General features: G+C 35.0%; 2 protein-coding genes across 2 annotated transcripts in view; both read right to left on the reverse strand.

The window, feature by feature from the left end:
• LOC136826924 (A disintegrin and metalloproteinase with thrombospondin motifs adt-2-like) overlaps positions 1-13,964 on the reverse strand; it is a 282,157-nt gene extending 268,193 nt beyond the window's left edge. The window contains exons 1-3 of the mRNA XM_067084499.1: positions 13,721-13,964; positions 13,302-13,365; positions 11,213-11,511 (exon numbers count right to left, since the gene is read on the reverse strand). Coding sequence (XP_066940600.1) covers positions 11,213-11,511; positions 13,302-13,365; positions 13,721-13,936 — 579 coding nt within the window. The 5' untranslated portion in view covers positions 13,937-13,964. The remainder of the gene's footprint in view (positions 1-11,212; positions 11,512-13,301; positions 13,366-13,720) is intronic.
• Positions 13,965-13,999: 35 nt separating this feature from the next.
• LOC136826925 (DNA repair protein XRCC2-like) overlaps positions 14,000-20,496 on the reverse strand; it is a 35,541-nt gene continuing 29,044 nt past the window's right edge. Inside the window, exon 4 of the mRNA XM_067084502.1 lies at positions 14,000-14,126. Coding sequence (XP_066940603.1) covers positions 14,107-14,126 — 20 coding nt within the window. The 3' untranslated portion in view covers positions 14,000-14,106. The remainder of the gene's footprint in view (positions 14,127-20,496) is intronic.

Here is a 20,496-nt window from a genome sequence, read left to right on the forward strand (position 1 = left end):
ATTTGCACACAGAAACACATCATAAACATTTATATACAATCACTCGAAACATTCACCGTGTTATAAGTGAAAATACGTCGGTGCAGCAAATCACGACAAAGGATCAAGATATGCAAATCTCCATTATCGCCCCTAAAGGTTCGTCACGCATTATTGATGGCGGAAAGAAAAATAAGCCTTTGCATGGGTTGGCATAGTAACGGGAGTCAATATTTTGCAATTGCTATGGCCTCGATTACCGTCGCGTAGCGCGTAATAAGCACGGGCCACTGCAGTGTATATCCAGGGTAGAATAAAAAAAAAATAATAATAATTCCAAAGGGTGTGTTTTACTAGGATAGTTTGAAATAATATAATCCAATACGAAAGTAATGAAACTGGTTAATAGGTTAAGGACTAGAAGTGACTTGTAGATGCTTATATGGATATTATAGCAATAGATGTGCTTCGAAAACCATCCATCAATATACATACATACATATAGATACTATATATACATACACATATATATAGTGTCTACATTACATACATTACAGGCAGATAGCAAAACTAGGCATTTCACTAACTGCCTGAAATTTCAGGCAGATAGTGAAATGCACTTTGGGACATTTGATCCCCCCCCAGGGGATAGTACCAAACAAGGCGAAACAGTGACTCACCTGCATTGTTTCGCCGTGTTTAGTACTAGCCCCCGGTGGATCAAATGTCCCTAAGTGCACTTCGCTATCTGCCTGAAATTTCAGGCAGTTCGTGAAATGCCTGGTTTCGAAATCTATCTGTAACATATACATACATACATATAACATACATATATAATATATACGGTATAAAAACACACACACACATATATATATAGTGTATATATAATGTATATATATATATATATATATATATATATATATATATATATATATATATATATATATATATATATATGCGCGTGTATGTGCACACACGTGTGTACGCAAACGCATACAAAAGAGTGAAAGAGCTGACGCCAACACACATCTCGTGAGGAAATATTCTCCCACACCCATTTCCCCTTACACAGGGCCATACACCAGAGAAGTCTTGTAATTATACTAAGTACGACTCTTTAGGGCGCGACTTTAACGTACGTTGCCACAACAAGTCCAGAAAAATGAGGAAAGCAAACGTATAAACAGGAAAAGTCGTGCTGGTCGAGTACTCAGACCGACCAGATATACGGTTTTGAAATGGCCTTTATCAAGGTATATTTAGGATGTCTGCACTAAAATTAAGGATGATGAGTTTTAATTCTGATGAGTAAATTCTGTAGTATTAATAAAATCGGTTATCAATGGCGTGTCATTTAAATTGGCGTGTCATTTAATTCCCAAATTAAATGACAAGTTTTGACAAAAACACTAAATCATCGTATTCATTTACTTTACATGCATTCATTAATGCAGTATGCTGTACATTAAAACCGTCAAGGATTTTTGTGTAAGCAGTAGCTTTATTTAAATTATCTTTGCATTATTACTAGGAAAGCTGTGACCATAGTTGAAAAAGAAAAATCCTACAATCCCAAGTCCGCCAATACGGAAAGATACTCGGGAAGGAAAAAGAAATTTAAAAATAAAAGAATAAACCATGAAAGATAAAAACAAGTCAGGTAAGTAACAAAGTAAAATGAACAAGATAACAAATAGAGTATGAAGCAAAACTCGTCAGAAAAAATATCACACGCCAACGAACACACACACGCACCCAGCTCGAGCTTCTGAGGCTCCAAACGATTCGCCTGCTTGATAAGGATATATTATTACCTCTTAATTAGGATCCTCCATAAGTAAAGTTAAGTATATCTTAGTTTAGCCAGACCACTGAGCTGATTAACAGCTCTCCTAGGGCTGGCCCGATGGATTAGACTTATTTTGCGTGGCTAAGAACCAATTGGTTACCTAGCAACGGAACCTACAAGCTTATTGTGGAATCCGAACCACATTATAGCGAGAAATGAATTTCTATCACCAGAAATAAATTCCTCTTATTCTTCATTGGCCGGCCGGAGAATCGAACGCGGGTCTAGCAGAATGCTAGCCGAGATCGATATCGACTCGTTGAATGAGGAGCTAGGATCCTCCATCAGTTGGTCAACAAGAATACAATTATCAGAGCTCAAGAAACAGGTTTTAGCCCTACTTATAAGCGACATCGCTTAATAACTCATCGCATTATGAACTATGATTACCTACTACATCTGGTAAAGCCACGAAGCCAATTAAGTTTCTAATATCACAGCTTCAAAACAGACGGAGCTTGATTTTGAGAATCGTCAAAAGTTGAAAGACATTAAAAATGGTGTAAATTTATTTCAATTAATATCTATTAACAGAAACATAGAAGGAAAAATTATTAAGCTGGACAAAAGCCTATAATGGATGTTTACTAACCGCTTTTGACATAGAAATTTGTGATACATAGGCAGGCTACAAAACTGGAATTGCTTTGCATTTAAAGAAAACGGGTAGTCTGACTAATAGAAAATGATCAACTATCACAGGGCATTTTAGGGGAACTTAAATAAAGAAACATAGGCCACCGACTACGATTAACCACTTTTCTAGATTAATAAAGAGCGATAAGTTTTACATTGCAATAACCCCTTTAGGAAAGTAGCCTTGGTATTAAAAAATTCGCTCGCGCGCTCACGTATTTACGGATCTCACACCCGCCCACACACGCTATCAACTAAAACATTACAAGGGAATTACTGTACAAACAGCCCTATCACCATATTTCTTCTGTCGTGTCTGGACACAGAGACAATTGTCAAGAATAAACAATGAGGACTTAGACATTCTCAAAGGCGCCAGTACTTGTGAAAAATTGACTTGTACATAACCAGGATATGAAAAAAAGAAAATAACCTTCACCTTCGGAGAATAATAAATAATGACTGGGCAATAACCGTCAATCAACCTTCGGGAGAGGCGTCTCTCTCTCTCTCTCTCTCTCTCTCTCTCTCTCTCTCTCTCTCTCTCTCTCTCTCTCTCTCTCTCTCTCTCTCTCTCTCTATAAGCTTAGGAATGAGCGACCCGTGTTCGAACCTCGAAACGGAGGAGAGGTACAGAGGGGCGCAGTCCCTAAAAATCCAGTGTGCCCATGTTGACCAAAGTAGTGAAAGCGAGAAGAGATTAAACTAAACTTGAGTGATTTTGCTCCATCAAGGTGTATATCAAGAAGGCCTCGACAAGGTAATCCTTACTCCACAGCCCACTGAGGTAAAACCAACCGTTACATTTCTCTCTCTCTCTCTCTCTCTCTCTCTCTCTCTCTCTCTCTCTCTCTCTCTCTCTCTCTCTCTCTCCAGTACTCATGTTCATTTCCTAGACTAGACGTGGAAATGAGCCGTATTATATATCTGACTGACGAAATTTGTGGGTAGGACCAGGGTTGAGAGAGAGAGAGAGAGAGACAGACCTTATCCTGACTAACAAAAACAAGATACACAAACACACGTGCATATATATATAGAGAGAGAGATATATAGAGATATAGCTATATATATTATATATATACACCACCTTATCCTGACTAACAAAAACAAGATACACAAACACAGTATATATATATATATATATATATATATATATATATATATATATATATATATATATATATATATATATATATATACACCAGAGGGTGTTTGCCTTCCAGTTCTCCATAAGCCTCTTGGGATGAGTATGCTAAGGTCTATGTCCTTTCTAACCTTGGTTGCATGACTATTCTCTCGTCCTCAACTCGGAAGTGACCCAAAAAGTGGTTGCTGAATTTAGATAATGACTACAATAAAGCTAATTATTCTCACGTTTATCATTTTTTTTCTTAAAACAAAAACCATAAAGTAATGTAAGACTGACATAACACAGAAAATCACACCTATTTTGCCCTGTCATATTAAGATTAATTCTGCCCGATTATAATCACATAATTATATGCTGTGCTCATCGCACCTAACAGGCTTTTTCTGACACTGCAGGATTTCGTGGAATTATAAAATCATTCATGAACCGTTATAATAATAATAATAATAATAATAATAATAATAATAATAATAATAATAATAATAATAATAATAACTGCACGGTAATGAACGCAATGTATAAAACGAAAACAAACTGTAGTAATCCGAAACAATGAAAATCGATGTGGTTATTCAATAAAAGAAATGTTTGCATTATTATTATTATTATTATTATTATTATTATTATTATTATTATTATTATTATTATTATTATTGTCACTGTTGTTTTTACTTTGTTACTTTGATTCGCATTTCTTTATGCTAGTTTAACGAGTATAATTTAACCTCATAACGGATTATCATTTTCGCATTTACCTCAGTTGCAAATCAACTGCACGCAATGCTGCCTGGAGAATAATCCTGATTTCGGCCGAATGTCTCTCATTATCTGTAGGCGATTTTTTTTAATGAGTCGCCTGCTCATTAACGTTTAATGAGGAATAACATATGGAGGTAGCCATCGCCACCATTATTATTATTATTTTTATTAATACGAAGATATATAAACCTAAGAAACATAATAATATTTTGGTAAGAGCTGTTCTCTTAGTGCTGCAGAAGTCAACTGCACTGGCTGTTTCTGCAGCATTCCACTTCTTTATATATCTTCACTATTTTTCTAATTGTTATTAACAAAATTTCATATGAGTTCCATCATCAATATTACCATTAGTATTTGCTTTAGCTGCAGTAAATTAAGTAATGTAGTTACTGAAATAACAAATACTTCGAACGAATTTTACATGATAAAATATACAGTACTGTTAAATTAGCTCCAGAGAAAACTCATCAGACGCTAATAGCAGATGAACTGTCACACGAATAACTTCTCGAAAGATCTTTAAATTATACGACTAATACGCACATACAATAACGAAAAGATGAAAATAAAAATATAAGGGTAAAAACGACGTGAAGAAAAAAAACAAACATGTTAAACGAATACAGGACACGGATTAAAGTTATTAAACTTGTATGTATCAATCTTATTCTATAGTCTCATATTATATATATACATATATGTGTATGTGTGTGTATATATATATATATATATATATATATATATTTATATATATATATGTACATACATATATATATATATGTGTATATATATATATATATGTATGTATGAATGTATGTATGTGTAATGTATGTATGTATGTATGTATGTATATATATAAATATATATATATATATATATATATATATATATATATATATATAAAACTGCATACCTATAGCTAAAAATGAACAAAACGAGAATATAATCTAAGAGCACATCAAACAAGTAAATGAAGTGATAGCCCAAACCTTTTCCCCTCCCTAATTCACCCCTAAAATAGATAAAGTAATTCAGTCTGCCTTCTCATTCGATTCTGCCTTAAAAATAATAAATAGCAAACTTGAAAAATTAATAACTAAAAATAATCTAGAAATAAAAAAAACTATTCCCCACAACAAAAAACTTCAACACTGGCAAGAGTGGGACGAGACAAGTAAAAAAAACTAAAAGAAAAAAGAAAGTATCATTGTTTTGAATTACGGCGAAACGAGTTCATATTGATCGCTCTACTTGAGGCCACTCGCGCTCATGACCTTCGCAGAAAAGGCTACCGCAAGTGACCACGCAATTTGTACATCGATGCGTTTGTTTAACCTTACTGCAATTGTTGTTCATGTTGTTAGGGAAGGTGATATTATTCTGTTGTTCTTCCTTGGCTCTTTAGTTACCAAAGGCAGATAAATGTTCATATCGAAGGTAGGTAAATATACAACTTTGGAAAAGTGTGAGAATAAAAAGGCATGGTTCATGCTGTTAATAATAATAATAATAATAATAATAATAATAATAATAATAATAATAATAATAATAATAATAATAATACAGGTTTTGTTAAACAACATTTATTTGATATAGTAAACGCTCAATTCGTCTTATTAATTGTTTTTCTTGCGCTGGAATGGTTGCAAGCAATTGACCAATATTCATATCCGGTGGTTTAGTGATGTGTAGGAGGTAGTTCTCGTTGAATGTCGACTAGTTTCGCCCTCCACGTTAGGGCATCATTCAGGACAGGATCGCAGGATGCAATGGCATTTACAGCCATTGCATCCTAGTCGACATTCAACGAGAACTACCTCCTACACATCACTAAACCACCGGATATGAACATTGGTCAATTGCTTGCAACCATTCCAGCGCAAGAAAAACAATTAATAAGACGAACTGAGCGTTTACCATATAAAATAAATGCTGCTGAAACTGCCATTTTGTTTTAAAAACCTGTATTAAAGAAGGTCTTTTTTCATAATAATAATAATAATAATAATAATAATAATAATAATAATAATAATAATAATAATATTAATATTATTATTATTATTATTATTATTATTATTATTATTATTATTATTATTATTATTATTCAGAACGTCAATTTATTCTCATACGGAGCAACAAAAACTTGCTAAACAAGGTTTCCCCATAATAATATGCCCACAAAAGAAAATTTACAGATATCAGAATAAAAAAAAAGGCTATTGAATTTTACACGTGCATGTTTCTACGTATGACTGATAGCCAATGAAAGCATAAAAACACTAGCAACCTTTCAGTGCGTCTATTACATTTAAGAGTGCACGAGTCTGTGTATGTCTGACAGCCACTCATATAAAAAAAATAATAAAACTACCCACTTCTGGTAAGAACAAGGAATCAATGAAACCTCTAGAATATGTGTATGTGCCTTTAGGTGACCAATGCCTTGAAAGCGGCAAATGCAAATTCAAAAGCCCTTTAATGCGATCCTACTAAGTTACTTCACCTTTCGATCTATTGTTACAAATACCAAAGTAAACACTTGTCGCTAATTGTAGAAATCGGTAAAAATATACCGTCTTATAATGAGTTAGTCTTATTACGCATAATGGTTACAGTGTTCTGAGGGGGTTAAATGCAAACGCATTTCCAGAAGTCACATTATCCCAGGCTTGATATTAGAAGTCGGGAGCGATGATCCTTCTCAGTATGGTCAAGTTAGTTAAGGTTTGGTCTGGTTAGATTAAGTTAAATTATACATTTTTCTACTGCAATTTCATTCAAATTCCTTCTCTTGGACTAAGCCTACACAGATCGGATAAAATATTGTAAACGACAGAACCTGATGGTTTCAAAACCAAACTCCTCAGGGTTCCAGAAATAAAATCTACAATGAAAAGAAGAAAAATCTAAAATAAAACAAAGAAAAATGATCAAGTGAAGAAAAATTCGCACTGAAGACACCATGAGAGAGTGAGGAAATATTTGGCGAAGAATATGGCGAAAGTGGCCTTGGAAACTGTCAATAACACTAAAAATGAAGCATGAATAAATGATTGCTCTAGACGGCACTACACGATGCTTTTGTATCGCACATTAAATCAAGTACCTTCATAAAGAATTTATTCATTTCCTCATTGACCCCTGAGTACCTCCCCTCCATCCCCCGACTCCTTACAGCTCACACCAGACCCCTCCGTGTCACTGTTTGGAGTCATTTCAATCCAGTCATTATATCGACCTTTAATAAACACAGCGTGAAGAAACTCCAGGAGGCTAACTTTCGTCAGTCTCCTTAATGTTTACTCTTCGTTACTAATATTGGTCTCCTATACTCCCCAACTAAAGCCCCCGCCGCCCCCAAAAAAAAAAATCAATCATTCACCGATGTTATGACCTACATTATTCATCAACGACAAGAAGTTTTGGAAGTCCGATAATTCGGGGCCAGTGACCGATAAATGTCTATGCCATTGATATCACCTGTCCTCATATGCTATTATAGAAAACGATCTTTCTTACTTTTGTTATTATTACACATCCTTCATAGCTTTAAATTTACCACCGGTGGTATCATATCCTCCGTGTTAAAGAAAAATTTTGTTTATTACACTCCATTCTCCAACAAAAGCTTGCACTGCACCTTTTAATTTGGATAGACCCGAATTCATGGTAGCGTGAAAATAATCAGTTTCGTTTTGCCTACTTCGTTTTGCATTGAGAAAATTTGAGACATCATCAGTTAAACTGTTTTCATTACTTTCTATTCAAGCAATCTTTAACTACATCTCTAACTAAATGTTAAAAGGCACTATTTCAAAAAATAAAACCAAAAAACAAGAGGGAATAATGAATCACCGATTTCAACCTTACGAGACACAAGCTGACAAGTGGCACAGTGACATCGTTCTCCCATGGTTAACAACACCACAGTGGAAGGTTGATCACGCAGCTGCAGGTGCGATCACCGCGAATCACTCGCCAATGGCTGGATGGACAATGTGGTATCGAGGGCCAAAGCAACAGCACTGGCCAAGAACATGCACGAAATTTAAGGTATGCACAACGAAGATGGAACTGAATTTTACCGAGGGGAGAAAAGGGAACAAGACACAATTAAATACATAAAACAATGAAAATGAAATTTATTTAACTTTCACAAAGGGACCGTCTCCCTTCCTCTTCTGAATACAACTCTTAGGAGGAACGGAAGATGGTCCCTCTGAAAGCAAAATAAATTTCGTGTTCGTGTTTTGTGGGTTTTGCCTAATTTTCTTTACACGGAAAATGTGTATTTTTCAGCAGTTAAATACAGTTCTAAGATCGTGTAATATTGGTAATAATACAGAAGGAGAAAAGAGGCTATTAACTCAAATAAAAGAAATATTGAGATGAGTGAAGAGTTAAATAAAGAATGGTGTGAAATGAAATGGATAACACGGCCATTTGCAGAAGGAACTTTAAAGAAATTCATTTCGTGCAAGAGCAACAAGGAACTGGATTTTATTGCGAGCAAAAGAAAAAAAAGTTAAGGAAAGTGAAACTCCAGCACTAACGTTCGAAAAGTTATAGTGAAACAACACGAAACACACAGTGAAACCGAAGGAAAGATGAGGAAAGTTCAAATTGAAATAGGCAAAGAATAAGAAAGAGAACGAAAATAACAAAAGCTAAATCGGAATGATATGCAAGGATATAAGAAAACAGTAAACACTGTAAAAAGAATAAAAAAAACGCTGAAAATAGACGAACAAAGTAAAAAATTAAGAACGAAAGAGGTTCAAACACAGATGGCAAGAGACATATAACTCCAGTCTAACCCACCATACGGAACAGGATCCAAAGTTATTAAAGCTGACATCACGAAGTAATTATATATCGCGGGGTCGAATGTATTTAAAGAAACGATATACATCATCATTACCGCTTTTACGTCAGCTTCTTCCTTTGCGAGGTTAGACGTGAAAAGAATTCTCTATACGCTGTCTTCTGTCCTGAACATTATCCAACTGAATTTCATTCTGTTTAGGTCTTTTCTATATCTTTTTCTGCGATTTTCCAGGTTTTCCAGAACCTTCGCCCTGCAACTTCCTCATTAGCATAATATTTAGCAACGTTCAAATTCCAGATTGAGTATATTTTACGATATCACAGCTAAATTGCAGATACAGTGCTACTACATATGCAGGAAAGATGAAATTTAAAAAATTCAAAACAAAGTAATGCTGCACATACAGCACAAGAATATGAATAAAAAATGTGCCAAAATAAATAAATATATATATATATATATATACTGTATATATATACACTATATGTATATATTATTATATACAGGTATATATATATAATATATATATACATATGTATATATATGTATATATACGAGTATATATATGATATAAGACGCGACAGCAAAAGAAAATGCATCAGATATTACGAGAACAATTTTATGCATATATGATAAGAACCACAGGCAGCGGAACAGTGTATCGAAATTGAATCAAATTAAATACATTTTGTTGCAATTTTGAACCCTGAATACCAATTATGAACCCTAAATACCAAAAGAACGCCTATCAACAATACATAAAAAATTACCCATGCTAATAACCATAAATTTCGATGATATATATGTATATACTGTATATATATATATATATATATATATATATATATATATATATATATATATATACAATTATATATATATATATATATATATATATATATATATTTATATACAATTATATATATACTATATATATATATATATATATATATATATATATATATATATATGTATATATAAATAATCAACAAATGCATATATATGAACTTCGCACAGCAAAAAAAAACTATAAAAATGCACCAAAACAAAACAAAACAGCGACAAGAACCACAAACAGCGAAATGTAATCACTGCCCCAATTCGCGGACATGATCCACGGCGCGGCGCTATTATGAGGTTGCGAGTAAGCCGAACTAATCACCCAGGGCAATCTAAACACGCAAGTGCGGAACGGAACAGTTTTGTTTGCATCGAAGTAGGTCGTCGCACCGCTGTTTTAACCTTGTGCTTCTCTGTTGCATTAAAGAGGCTGAGAGGGGAGAAAAAGGAAAGGGGGGGGGCGCCAAACTTGAGACTGCTTACTTGCTCAGTTAACCTCGACCCCCTTAGAAAAAGAGCCAACACGTGCCAACAACAGCAACAAAAACAATACGAACAATAACAAAAACTTTTTCTATATAAAACAGGTCTTCGCTCACCGCTTCACCGCGGTCTTTAATAAAATACAAATTTTACAAACTTCGCAGTAAATCTGATGCATATCTGTACAAATTCTACGGTCCCATCTATCCATATTTCAAATTCTTCACTTTGCCCAACTCTCCAAAATTGAGGCATTTCCGTAGTACTCAAGCTTACTAAACCTTACTAGCTGACTACCTTGTACATGATTAGCATTCTTCGGTTGTAAATGTCATCAATAATTCTATCCACTTTCAAAGTAATGATATGAAAAAACCGCAAGACGAAGAAAGAAACGGTATTAATGGACGTCCATTAACATAAAGCGGTCGATTACTCGTGGGAAGGAACACTGGACCACAATAAAAATGTGAGAGCATAAATACAAGTGATAGTAAAAAGACAGAGAATAGCACAAATACAGATGATAAACTACGTAATCCTGAAATACTTACCTTAACAAATTCTAAACATGCAAGCAGAGTACATCAAACCTTATGAATAAACGCATACTAAACCGACATCAACCCGCAACGGAAGAACGTCTAAAGACTACATTCAACGAAAGACAATGAACACTCACGAATCCCTTGCCGTCGCAGTTGGACAGAGCGGCCTGTGTATCGGGATGCCCTTTGGCTGAGCCCAGGTACACGCAGGATGGCCTCACGACGCCCTTCTCCTTCGTGGAGCCGTTTTTGTCCCGCACGACAATCACGAAGTTGGGAGACACTAAGGCGGTGTTCGGACGGAGTTCGAACTCGAGCTTCTCTTCCTCGTCTTCCACGACCAAGTCCAGGAGACCCGGGTTTTCGGTTAGGGAGCTGGAGGACCTCTTCTCCCTTGGCCGGCTTCTGATGTTCACTATGGAGTGGGGCGGGGCTGAAGGAGAGAACATCTTGTATTTGCAAAGGATCTGTATAATCAATAATAATAATAATACTAATTGAACGCTACAGTAATATCAATATAAGTAGATCTGTAATAATAATAATAATAATAATAAATAATAATAATAATTAAAAAACACACATAGTAGCATGAGTCTTAAAATGTAGAAGCAAATCCACAGTTATGTATATGTACATATATTTAAATATACGGTGTGTACATATACATAACTGTGGATTTGCTTCTCCAATAATAATAATAATAATAATAACAATACTTGGCCGTTTGAGCCTTGTATTATTAATATCATTATCAATATTATTATTCATAATAATAATGTTTTCAAAGAAGTTATTTACAAACATAAAAACTCTTCCACATACAAAAGAAAACTTCACAGTAATCAGTATTGTCATCTGATTTAATTTGATTTAAGAAACTTCGGCATAGACCCAAGCACTGGGGCACTTTCAGACATTTAGTGCTTTAGACAGTGAAAAGTGGGAGTCGGAGTGGTTGGACAGCAAAATTGAAGAGAGGAAGGAAAGCAATACTGTCATCAACATCCAGACATGGTAATTACGAACTTGACAGCATTCACGACAGAATCTCTAATGTGATGAATTCACTACATAAAATCAAGACGGCGAGTTTTCGGTACAATTCGTCTTAATAACGACTTTCTTGTCTTTCACGAAAGAATCGTTGCTGTTTTTTCCACTTTTTTTTGCTTTGCGTTTTCTCATTTCTAAAAAAATAAAAGGGGGTGGGGTTCGTTTGTTTTACCTTTCCCATTTTCATAGCTAAAACAAGCATTTCAAGATGAGACATTTTCGGCACAGCACATCCCTACTGCTATTTTCTTGGTTCAGATTATATCACACAAAAATCTGGAAACATTTTTTTATCACATAGTTTTGTTTAAGTTTCATCTTTTCACATATAAATATACGCAGTAGTAAGTCTCTTATGAGGTTATCATTACTAATTTTTACCATTATTAATTTAACACCTTAAATAAGCTTTAAGGGATCAAATGTCATTGTCGAAAAAAATACAGAACGTCTTCAAACTATTAGCATATATTCAGTTTTGAGCAACAGATACCATTATACCTTTTGGTGGGCTCTTTATTAATATAAGATGTGGATATTTACAGTCAGGTGCAAAAACACAGGATTCACTTAGGTCTCCTGAGTGGCAATGCATTACCGAAGGAGAAGAGATGCTTGAGGTTTGCTAATCTGAGCTGCAAGCGATGTAAAAAGCATATATATACAAACGGTCTTTTGCTCAGACGATTAAAAAAGCATATATATATATATATATATATATATATATATATATTATATATATATATATATATATATATATATATATATATATATATATATATATATATATATATATATATATATATATATATATATATATATATATATATATATATATATATATATATATATATATATATATATATATATATATAAACGACCTTTTGCTTAGACGATTAAAAAAGCATACACACACACACACACACACACACACACACACACACATATATATATATATATATATATATATATATATATATATATATATATATATATATAAACGGCCTTTGCTTAGACGATTAAAAAGCATATATACACAAACGACCTTTTGCTTAGACGATTAAAAAAGCATGTATACAAAAAAAAAAGCCTTCTGCTCAGACGATCAGAAAAAAAAAAGAGGGAAATGATCAATATTTGGAAGACGCTGTCGAACACGACACTTACCTTCCTTGTTGCCGAAGAGAAAATTCAAATCTTCTTTTTCTAGTTTGATGGTCGCATCTGGAGCCTGTCGCAAAAAAAGGGGTGATCAAGTACAATGGAGTACTGTCAACAAATTTCTAATAAGTCGATACCTCTCCCTCTCCAATATTCAAGTCTATTAAACTAAATGTCAGGGAGTGAAAAGAGAGTGAAACTGGTCAACGTAATTAATAAATCATTAACAGACTTTATAACGCTAGCATTCCCTTTTGGCGAAAAAATTACATAAACAAAAAAAGAGAAAAAATTACATAAGTAAAAAAAAAAAGCAAGGAAATTAACAGAAAACACCTTTAAAAACCACACAATGAAATATTAAGCAAGGGTTAATTAAAATACTCAACGAAACTTTCAATAAATAAACGTTACGAGACCCTCACCTTGAAGGCCGCCGTTCCACTGATGAAAATACTTAACAACAGAAAGAGATTCAGGTACTTAAGGCCTTCGAAAGCCTTCTCCTCCCACTGGATATCAAATCTCCCTTCAGTTTTCTTCTCACTTTTCCTCCTTTCCGTAAAGTTCTTCCTCTTTCTCCTTACAGATCTAGGAGACAGATTCGTCCCTACATTGTGAATATCTTTGAATAAACTCATGGCTGGTTACAAACTGTATGTTTTTGTTAGACTGCAGACTTCTCCGGTAATGTATTTACCGTTAGGCACTTGTTTGAACACAGGCTGATTTCGTGAGTCAGGCTTCGCAGGTACATGAAGTGATCAACCACTAAGGGCAAAGATGTCTCTCGGTCATCTTATTCAGGATGTCAAGACATCGCCTTTTTCCCTACAAAGAAAGAAAATTTTGGACTTTTGAGTGAATGAAAAAATGAGTCCCTGTCTTACATAGCTGAGGATTTCAGTTTTTGTTCATTGACAGCTTCGAAAAACATCGTCCATTTTTCACACTAAAGAGACGAAATGTATCGGAACTATCTGCAAGTATAATCAAATTGTTTAACTTGTGGGTTTATTATGACGAGTCATTTAAGGAATCTGGACCAATAAAAGACATTGTAAACGATATAATCACCGACCGTCCGTCAGTGAATTTATTAATGGTATTTCAACATGAAAATCATGTCAGTGAATCATGACTATATTAACTCTTTATTTGTGATGTCTGGAATCCTGATATTCCTTTCATTCGCTCGGAAATATAACGGGACTGAAACTCTGACCTCGAAACAGATAATCTCGCCATTAGAAGCGATCATATTTCTCGGTGGAGACAATTATGGTTCTTTCGAACCTTCAGCGTAAAATACAAGTTGCCTCTTCAGAGACTTGCCTTCCCTTCATCTGGATGTGCTCACAAGCGCTTTAGACCATCATACGTTTTCTTTTGGCTTCAAATACCAACCGTTACGAGTCGCGATATTCTATCCTTCCCATTACATTAATTACAAATTATATTACCAAAAATATTATCAGTAGCTGTATTCTATCCTGCCCCTATCCTAATAAAGTACCATTATTACCAGTAGCGATAATCTATCCTTTCAATACCTGTATTCAAACCATCCATTACCAATAGCGGTATTCTATCCTTCCCTTATTTCAAATACAATATCAGCCATCACCTATTCTGTTCTCCCCTTATGATACATACAACACCTGCCATTACCAATGGCGGTATTCTGTCCTCCCCCTTATCTTTAATACAATACCAGCCTTTACCAATAAGGGAATTCTATCCTCCTCTTGTCTCTGTAATCAATACTTGCCAATACCAAATAGCGGTATTCTATCCTCCCCTTATCTTGAATACAAAATCAGCGATTACCAGTAGTGATACTGTCCATCCCATATTATTAAAACACCAGCCATTACCGGCAGCGGTATTCTATTCACCCCCATACCTTAATTACAACATAAGATATCACAGTGGCGTGAGGAGATTCACATCAAACTCGCCCAGATATACATCTCATGACAGGAGCGCCACGCGACAGTTATTTCCTCGAGAAACAGAGAGTGACATCAAACCAAACAATACAGAATTACGAATGACATCATCACGGATTTTAATCAACCGGGAAACGGAGGTTTATTTTCTTATCTGATAAATAAAAATATGAATGATACGAACACGTTCATAAAAATCACAGATTTATTATCTACTGAAACACAACTGACTTTTGAAATAACATGAGCTTGAAAATAACACAATGGAGATTTGTTATTTTATACAAAACAAAAGAATTACAATAACAACGAGTACTTAATACATAAAATCTACTGTTTTATTATAATATCTAACATGACAAAACAGAGATTCTAATGATATCAATGCGGACTTAATAATATACAATTATGTTCTTAGGTACACAAATATATTTTACTAAAGAAGAGTGGATTAAAGAAGGCAATGGCATTAGTTTGCAGAGGTATTCCACAGCAATTTTATAAACTGCAAATACAATCAAAATCAAAACTGACTGAAAAAACAAACAAAACCATAAATTTCAATGAACGCAAAAAGAAAAAATTCAAAATTTCACTGGCAAAAAATTAGTGCGTATGGCGTTACAAAGAAATGGATTCTCACACTCCACAAGCTGACGTGTACGCATTTACAGTAAATCCTAGGTTTCTCTACAGCGCCCTTGGGAAAGGAGGAGCAAGAAATCGATGCTGTACAGTAGTTGTGGGAGTACAATGTCAAAGAAAGAAACTGTCCTGCTGCTAACGCCATTTGCAATCGATAACTGACTGTTACTACAAGCTCACCCCTTTTGTGGTCCCATTCATTCTTCCCCGGCAGCATTACACACACACACACACACACACACACACACACACACACACACACACATATGTGTGTGTGTGTGTGTGTGTGGTAGTGGCTGGTATTGTAATAATAATGTGGGAAGGATAGAATATTGCTATTGGTAGCGGCATTGGGTCAAAATGAGGCCTGAAAATCTTGAGTTAGTGTTTGAGCGTAAATGATTTTAATTGATGTATATGTAAAATGTATGTATTTAAAAATTAAGGCGTTTCCTTTCACAGGAAAGACAGAGGCTCTTACCAAATTCATGCTTTAATTGTTGAGGTGTATATATGTATATGTGTGTGCGTGTGCATGTGCGCGCACGCGCGCATTATTTGTGAATCCACAGCTCAACAATTAAAGTACGAATTTGGTAAGAGCCTCTGTCTTTCCTGTTAAAGGAAACGACTTAATTTTTAAATACACACATTTTATAAATACATCAATTAAAATCGTTTACGCCCAGAAACAAACTCTATAGAATTTCAGGCTCCATTTTGACCCAATGTCGCTACCAATAGCGATATTCTATCCTTCCCATATTTTATATTACAATACCAGCTGCTACCAGTAGCAGTATTCTGTTCTTCCCTTAACTTGAATATCATACAGCTAATGCCACCGCAGCACCAAATATGAAAAGTGTATAAAAAATACTTTAACAGACAACAACAAAATAAACAGCAATAAGAAATTATTATTATTATTATTATTATTATTATTATTATTATTATTATTATTATTAATCACAAACTGCAAAATCCTTATAAAAGACAAAAATATCAACTATAAAAACGTAGAACATTAACAGACAACCCCAAAATTTCCATTTTAGGTTCGAGATGAAACAGATACTCCTGTGCATTGCGAATCCTGATGAACTAATTCAGGTGTCCAGAAATGCAATTAAATACAATGAAATATATTGAAAAAGCGTGTGTGTGTGAGTGTATGTATGTAGAAGAGAGAGAGAGAGAGAGAGAGAGAGAGAGAGAGAGAGAGAGAGAGAGAGATTAACCACGAAAGTTGAATACTATCGACGTTAAATTTGAATAAATAATACGTCGGATGAAGGGCAAACATGTCTCCTCCGATATAAAAAGACAATATTTCATCCTGTCAATTTTATCATTCACAAGCATCAAGAAATCTTATATATATATATATATATATATATATATATATATATATATATATATATATATATATATATATACATACATACATAATATATAAATAATCTTGAATCGAAAATGCACAAGTACATGTGATTAAATGCAGTATAAAACGTAAAGGCCTCGCATCGAGTTAAGGAATGAAACCTTTCACTCTGGAAAGACAGACATAAATAATCGAGCTTTTCTGCTCTGTCTGGATCGTGCCTATGTCCCAAGTCGATACTGACGTCGTCGTAGTCCTGTGCATTATGAATCCCATACCAAGAAACTCGAAGTTTCGAAAGGTCTTGACATTTTGCCCAGAACCGGAAAGACATTCGATCCAGTTTTGCATTATCGGCTGTTACATCTTAGTGGGGATAATGTCAAAGGAATACAGATATTACGAATTATGCACCTTTGACTGTAGCAACTACATTCTGTCACATTCAGGTAGGACAGTGAAATTGGTTGGAAACGGATGTACGAATCACAGTTTATTACGAAAAATTATAAAAAATATTATTTCATCTATAAAGTGAACGTGTCTCCTGAAAGCATCAATACACGCGTCATTTCAGATTGTTCTCTGACTACTTAGAATGAGGCCAACATGAAGAAATCTTCCTCAACCTCTCGGCAGTTTAAAACAAGTACAGACCCTCATCATGAGGAGTATGTAAATTTTCCTAAAAGTGCGATAACCACCCCATTAACAAAATCTTGCACTTTTTCGTATATTCAGCCCTTTAGTTTCAACATTTTCGCCAACCTGTCAGCTAAGTATTTGCCTAGTCTTTCCTTCCTCCTTCCATATACTTTTGATCTACACAGTTTTTGATAAATTACTCTCTCCCAGACCACTTTAACAAATTCTGGTCAATCTTCCTTATATGCCGAAGTATTTATCATCGTTTTGTTCTCAGGTGTTTTCATCCCTCTAACACTCACTACTCCATATATAATATACTGCCCAAAAAATCACTTCACCCTTTACCACCTTTATATTCAACATTCATATTCAATGTCATTTGTCAACCATAATGAAGAAATGGTTTGACAATCCATTTATAATTTCCAGATTTTGCCCACCTAAGTTTTACTATTACAACCCATATCTGTATGGCCTAGTGTTCTTCGTAAACCCCTACACCACACATCACTTTCCCCATAGAATTTCTATGAGTTTACCGCAAGTTTTTCTAGATCTATGCAAGCTACATAGTTTTTCTTTACTCTCCAATTTTTCGCCTCTGGAAAACTGCTAAATTTCCCCTGAAAATACTGAAGTGCATCATTCAGAAGTAACTCCGAAATAACCGTTTTTCAACGATGACTTAAATCTATGGGCATCCCATTTTCTAAAGATGTTTCTGAAAACATCCTTCACTGCTAAGTTACTCGTCGGGAAAAGATTGCACGAACCGTGAGAGAATACCGAGAAGTAGAAAGAGCAGAAGGTGTGATTCACCGGATAACATTTTAGTTCTTAGAGGATGTCCCACTACTAAGAAAACCACCAAAATCAGAGGGGAAGTCGCAACTTCGTCGCACATACGTTTATAGTCAACCTTTATCATCAGCACTACTAGCAGCAACAGGAGTTTATTCTTACTGAGTATCTCTGTACTAGCATATGACAACATCACTCCCCTGTCTAAAGTTCATTTCATGCAAATCCTGTCAAATTTAACAATGTAATAAGGGCTGCATAATGTTTCCGTTTGAGGGCTCTATGAAAGTTCCGACACCAAGTCCCCAACTAACAAATGTATAGCTCAATTGCTCCATCTTCCTACTACAGTAAGAAACTGTGAAGATCAGGTCATCTCTTTTCACTAATTTTCCACCGTTCTTAAGACACACACATCCCTAATGCGAAATTCGTTGCCTTACCATGTCTCATGACCCGCTAAATCTGCGTCATTACAAGTCTGAGGGTTGCAGTCCCTAACAAGGAGATTCTCCCTACTTTACAGTTTCCAAGCAGTGAATGAACATCACTTGAGCAGCCATGACCAGTCTGATCTCTTCCCTATACTGAATTTAAAAAAAAAAAAATGAAAACACGTCGTTCTCCTTCTTCTGGTCTTCAGTTTTCGGAGTTCAGTTGCATGCACGCTCAAGCGGTGGTTGTGAATAATATATTCCGCAACGATTGCTCTTCCTCCGCATTTTTTCTAAAATAATCATTATTAGGTTATACTTGTTCTGTCTGTTCACTTATTTACATGACTGGCTGCAGAAACTTGTTTGCAAGTTAATCATGAGGTTGGGTCCTTCGACGTAATGTAAGCTTATTTCTAATAATAATAATAATAATAATAATAATAATAATAATAATAATAATAATAATAACACTTGAATGCAAGCGTAATTTACAATCCTTCCAGAAAACCGGACGTGATGTTTTCGACACGCCAATCAATACATAACGCCGTCCGGCCGCCACGGAGCGGCCGATTCACGTTAATGAGGTTTCGGTTGCCCAGAGAAATAACGAGTCTGTCCGAAACGATTTACTCTTTCGCATAATATGCGTGTGAGTGAATAAAAGGGTACTGTGTATGTATGAATGCGGTTTTGCTTTCCCATATCTAAAGCGCGTGCATACTGAATTAAAATACTGAGCCGCATCCACTGTGATAGGCCCCACACAAGAATGTCTTCTTAAATCAGAACTGAAAATTGGAGCCAGGCAGAGCTAAAGAAGCTGGACGCCTAGGAGGGAAGAAACCAAAGGAAAGGAGAGAAAGATGCAAGGAAGGAAAAGGAAAAGGCAGAGAGGAATGAAGCTACGACCGAAGTAAGGCTGCAAATAACCTTTAGTAATGTCTATAGCGTGGTTGAAAAGGTGCAATGGAAGTGGTAGCCACGGAGTACTCGAAGGATAGCTGTGCAGGGTAGGAGTGGATTACTGTTATTATTATTATATTATAAAAAAGATCCATGTGCAAAGCGCCTAACATCTCAAACTTTCATACATGGCTTCCACAAAATACTGCCTTCTTAAGGAAAAAGAAGAGTATAGTGGAAATTAACAGAAAGGTTAGAAGCATGTTATAAAAATTACCATTAATTACATGGTGAATTTACGTAACTTAACAAGCAAAGAAAACTTTGGTCGAGGTTGAACTCAAGAAAAGACACTCAAACCCAAGGTCTGAGACCAGAGGTTGAAAGGTCCCCTTCAGGCCTAAGGCAAACAAGTGTGACGACCCAGA

This window comes from Macrobrachium rosenbergii, chromosome 41, assembly GCF_040412425.1.
Source record: "Macrobrachium rosenbergii isolate ZJJX-2024 chromosome 41, ASM4041242v1, whole genome shotgun sequence".
In the NCBI taxonomy this organism is placed as follows: domain Eukaryota; kingdom Metazoa; phylum Arthropoda; class Malacostraca; order Decapoda; family Palaemonidae; genus Macrobrachium; species Macrobrachium rosenbergii.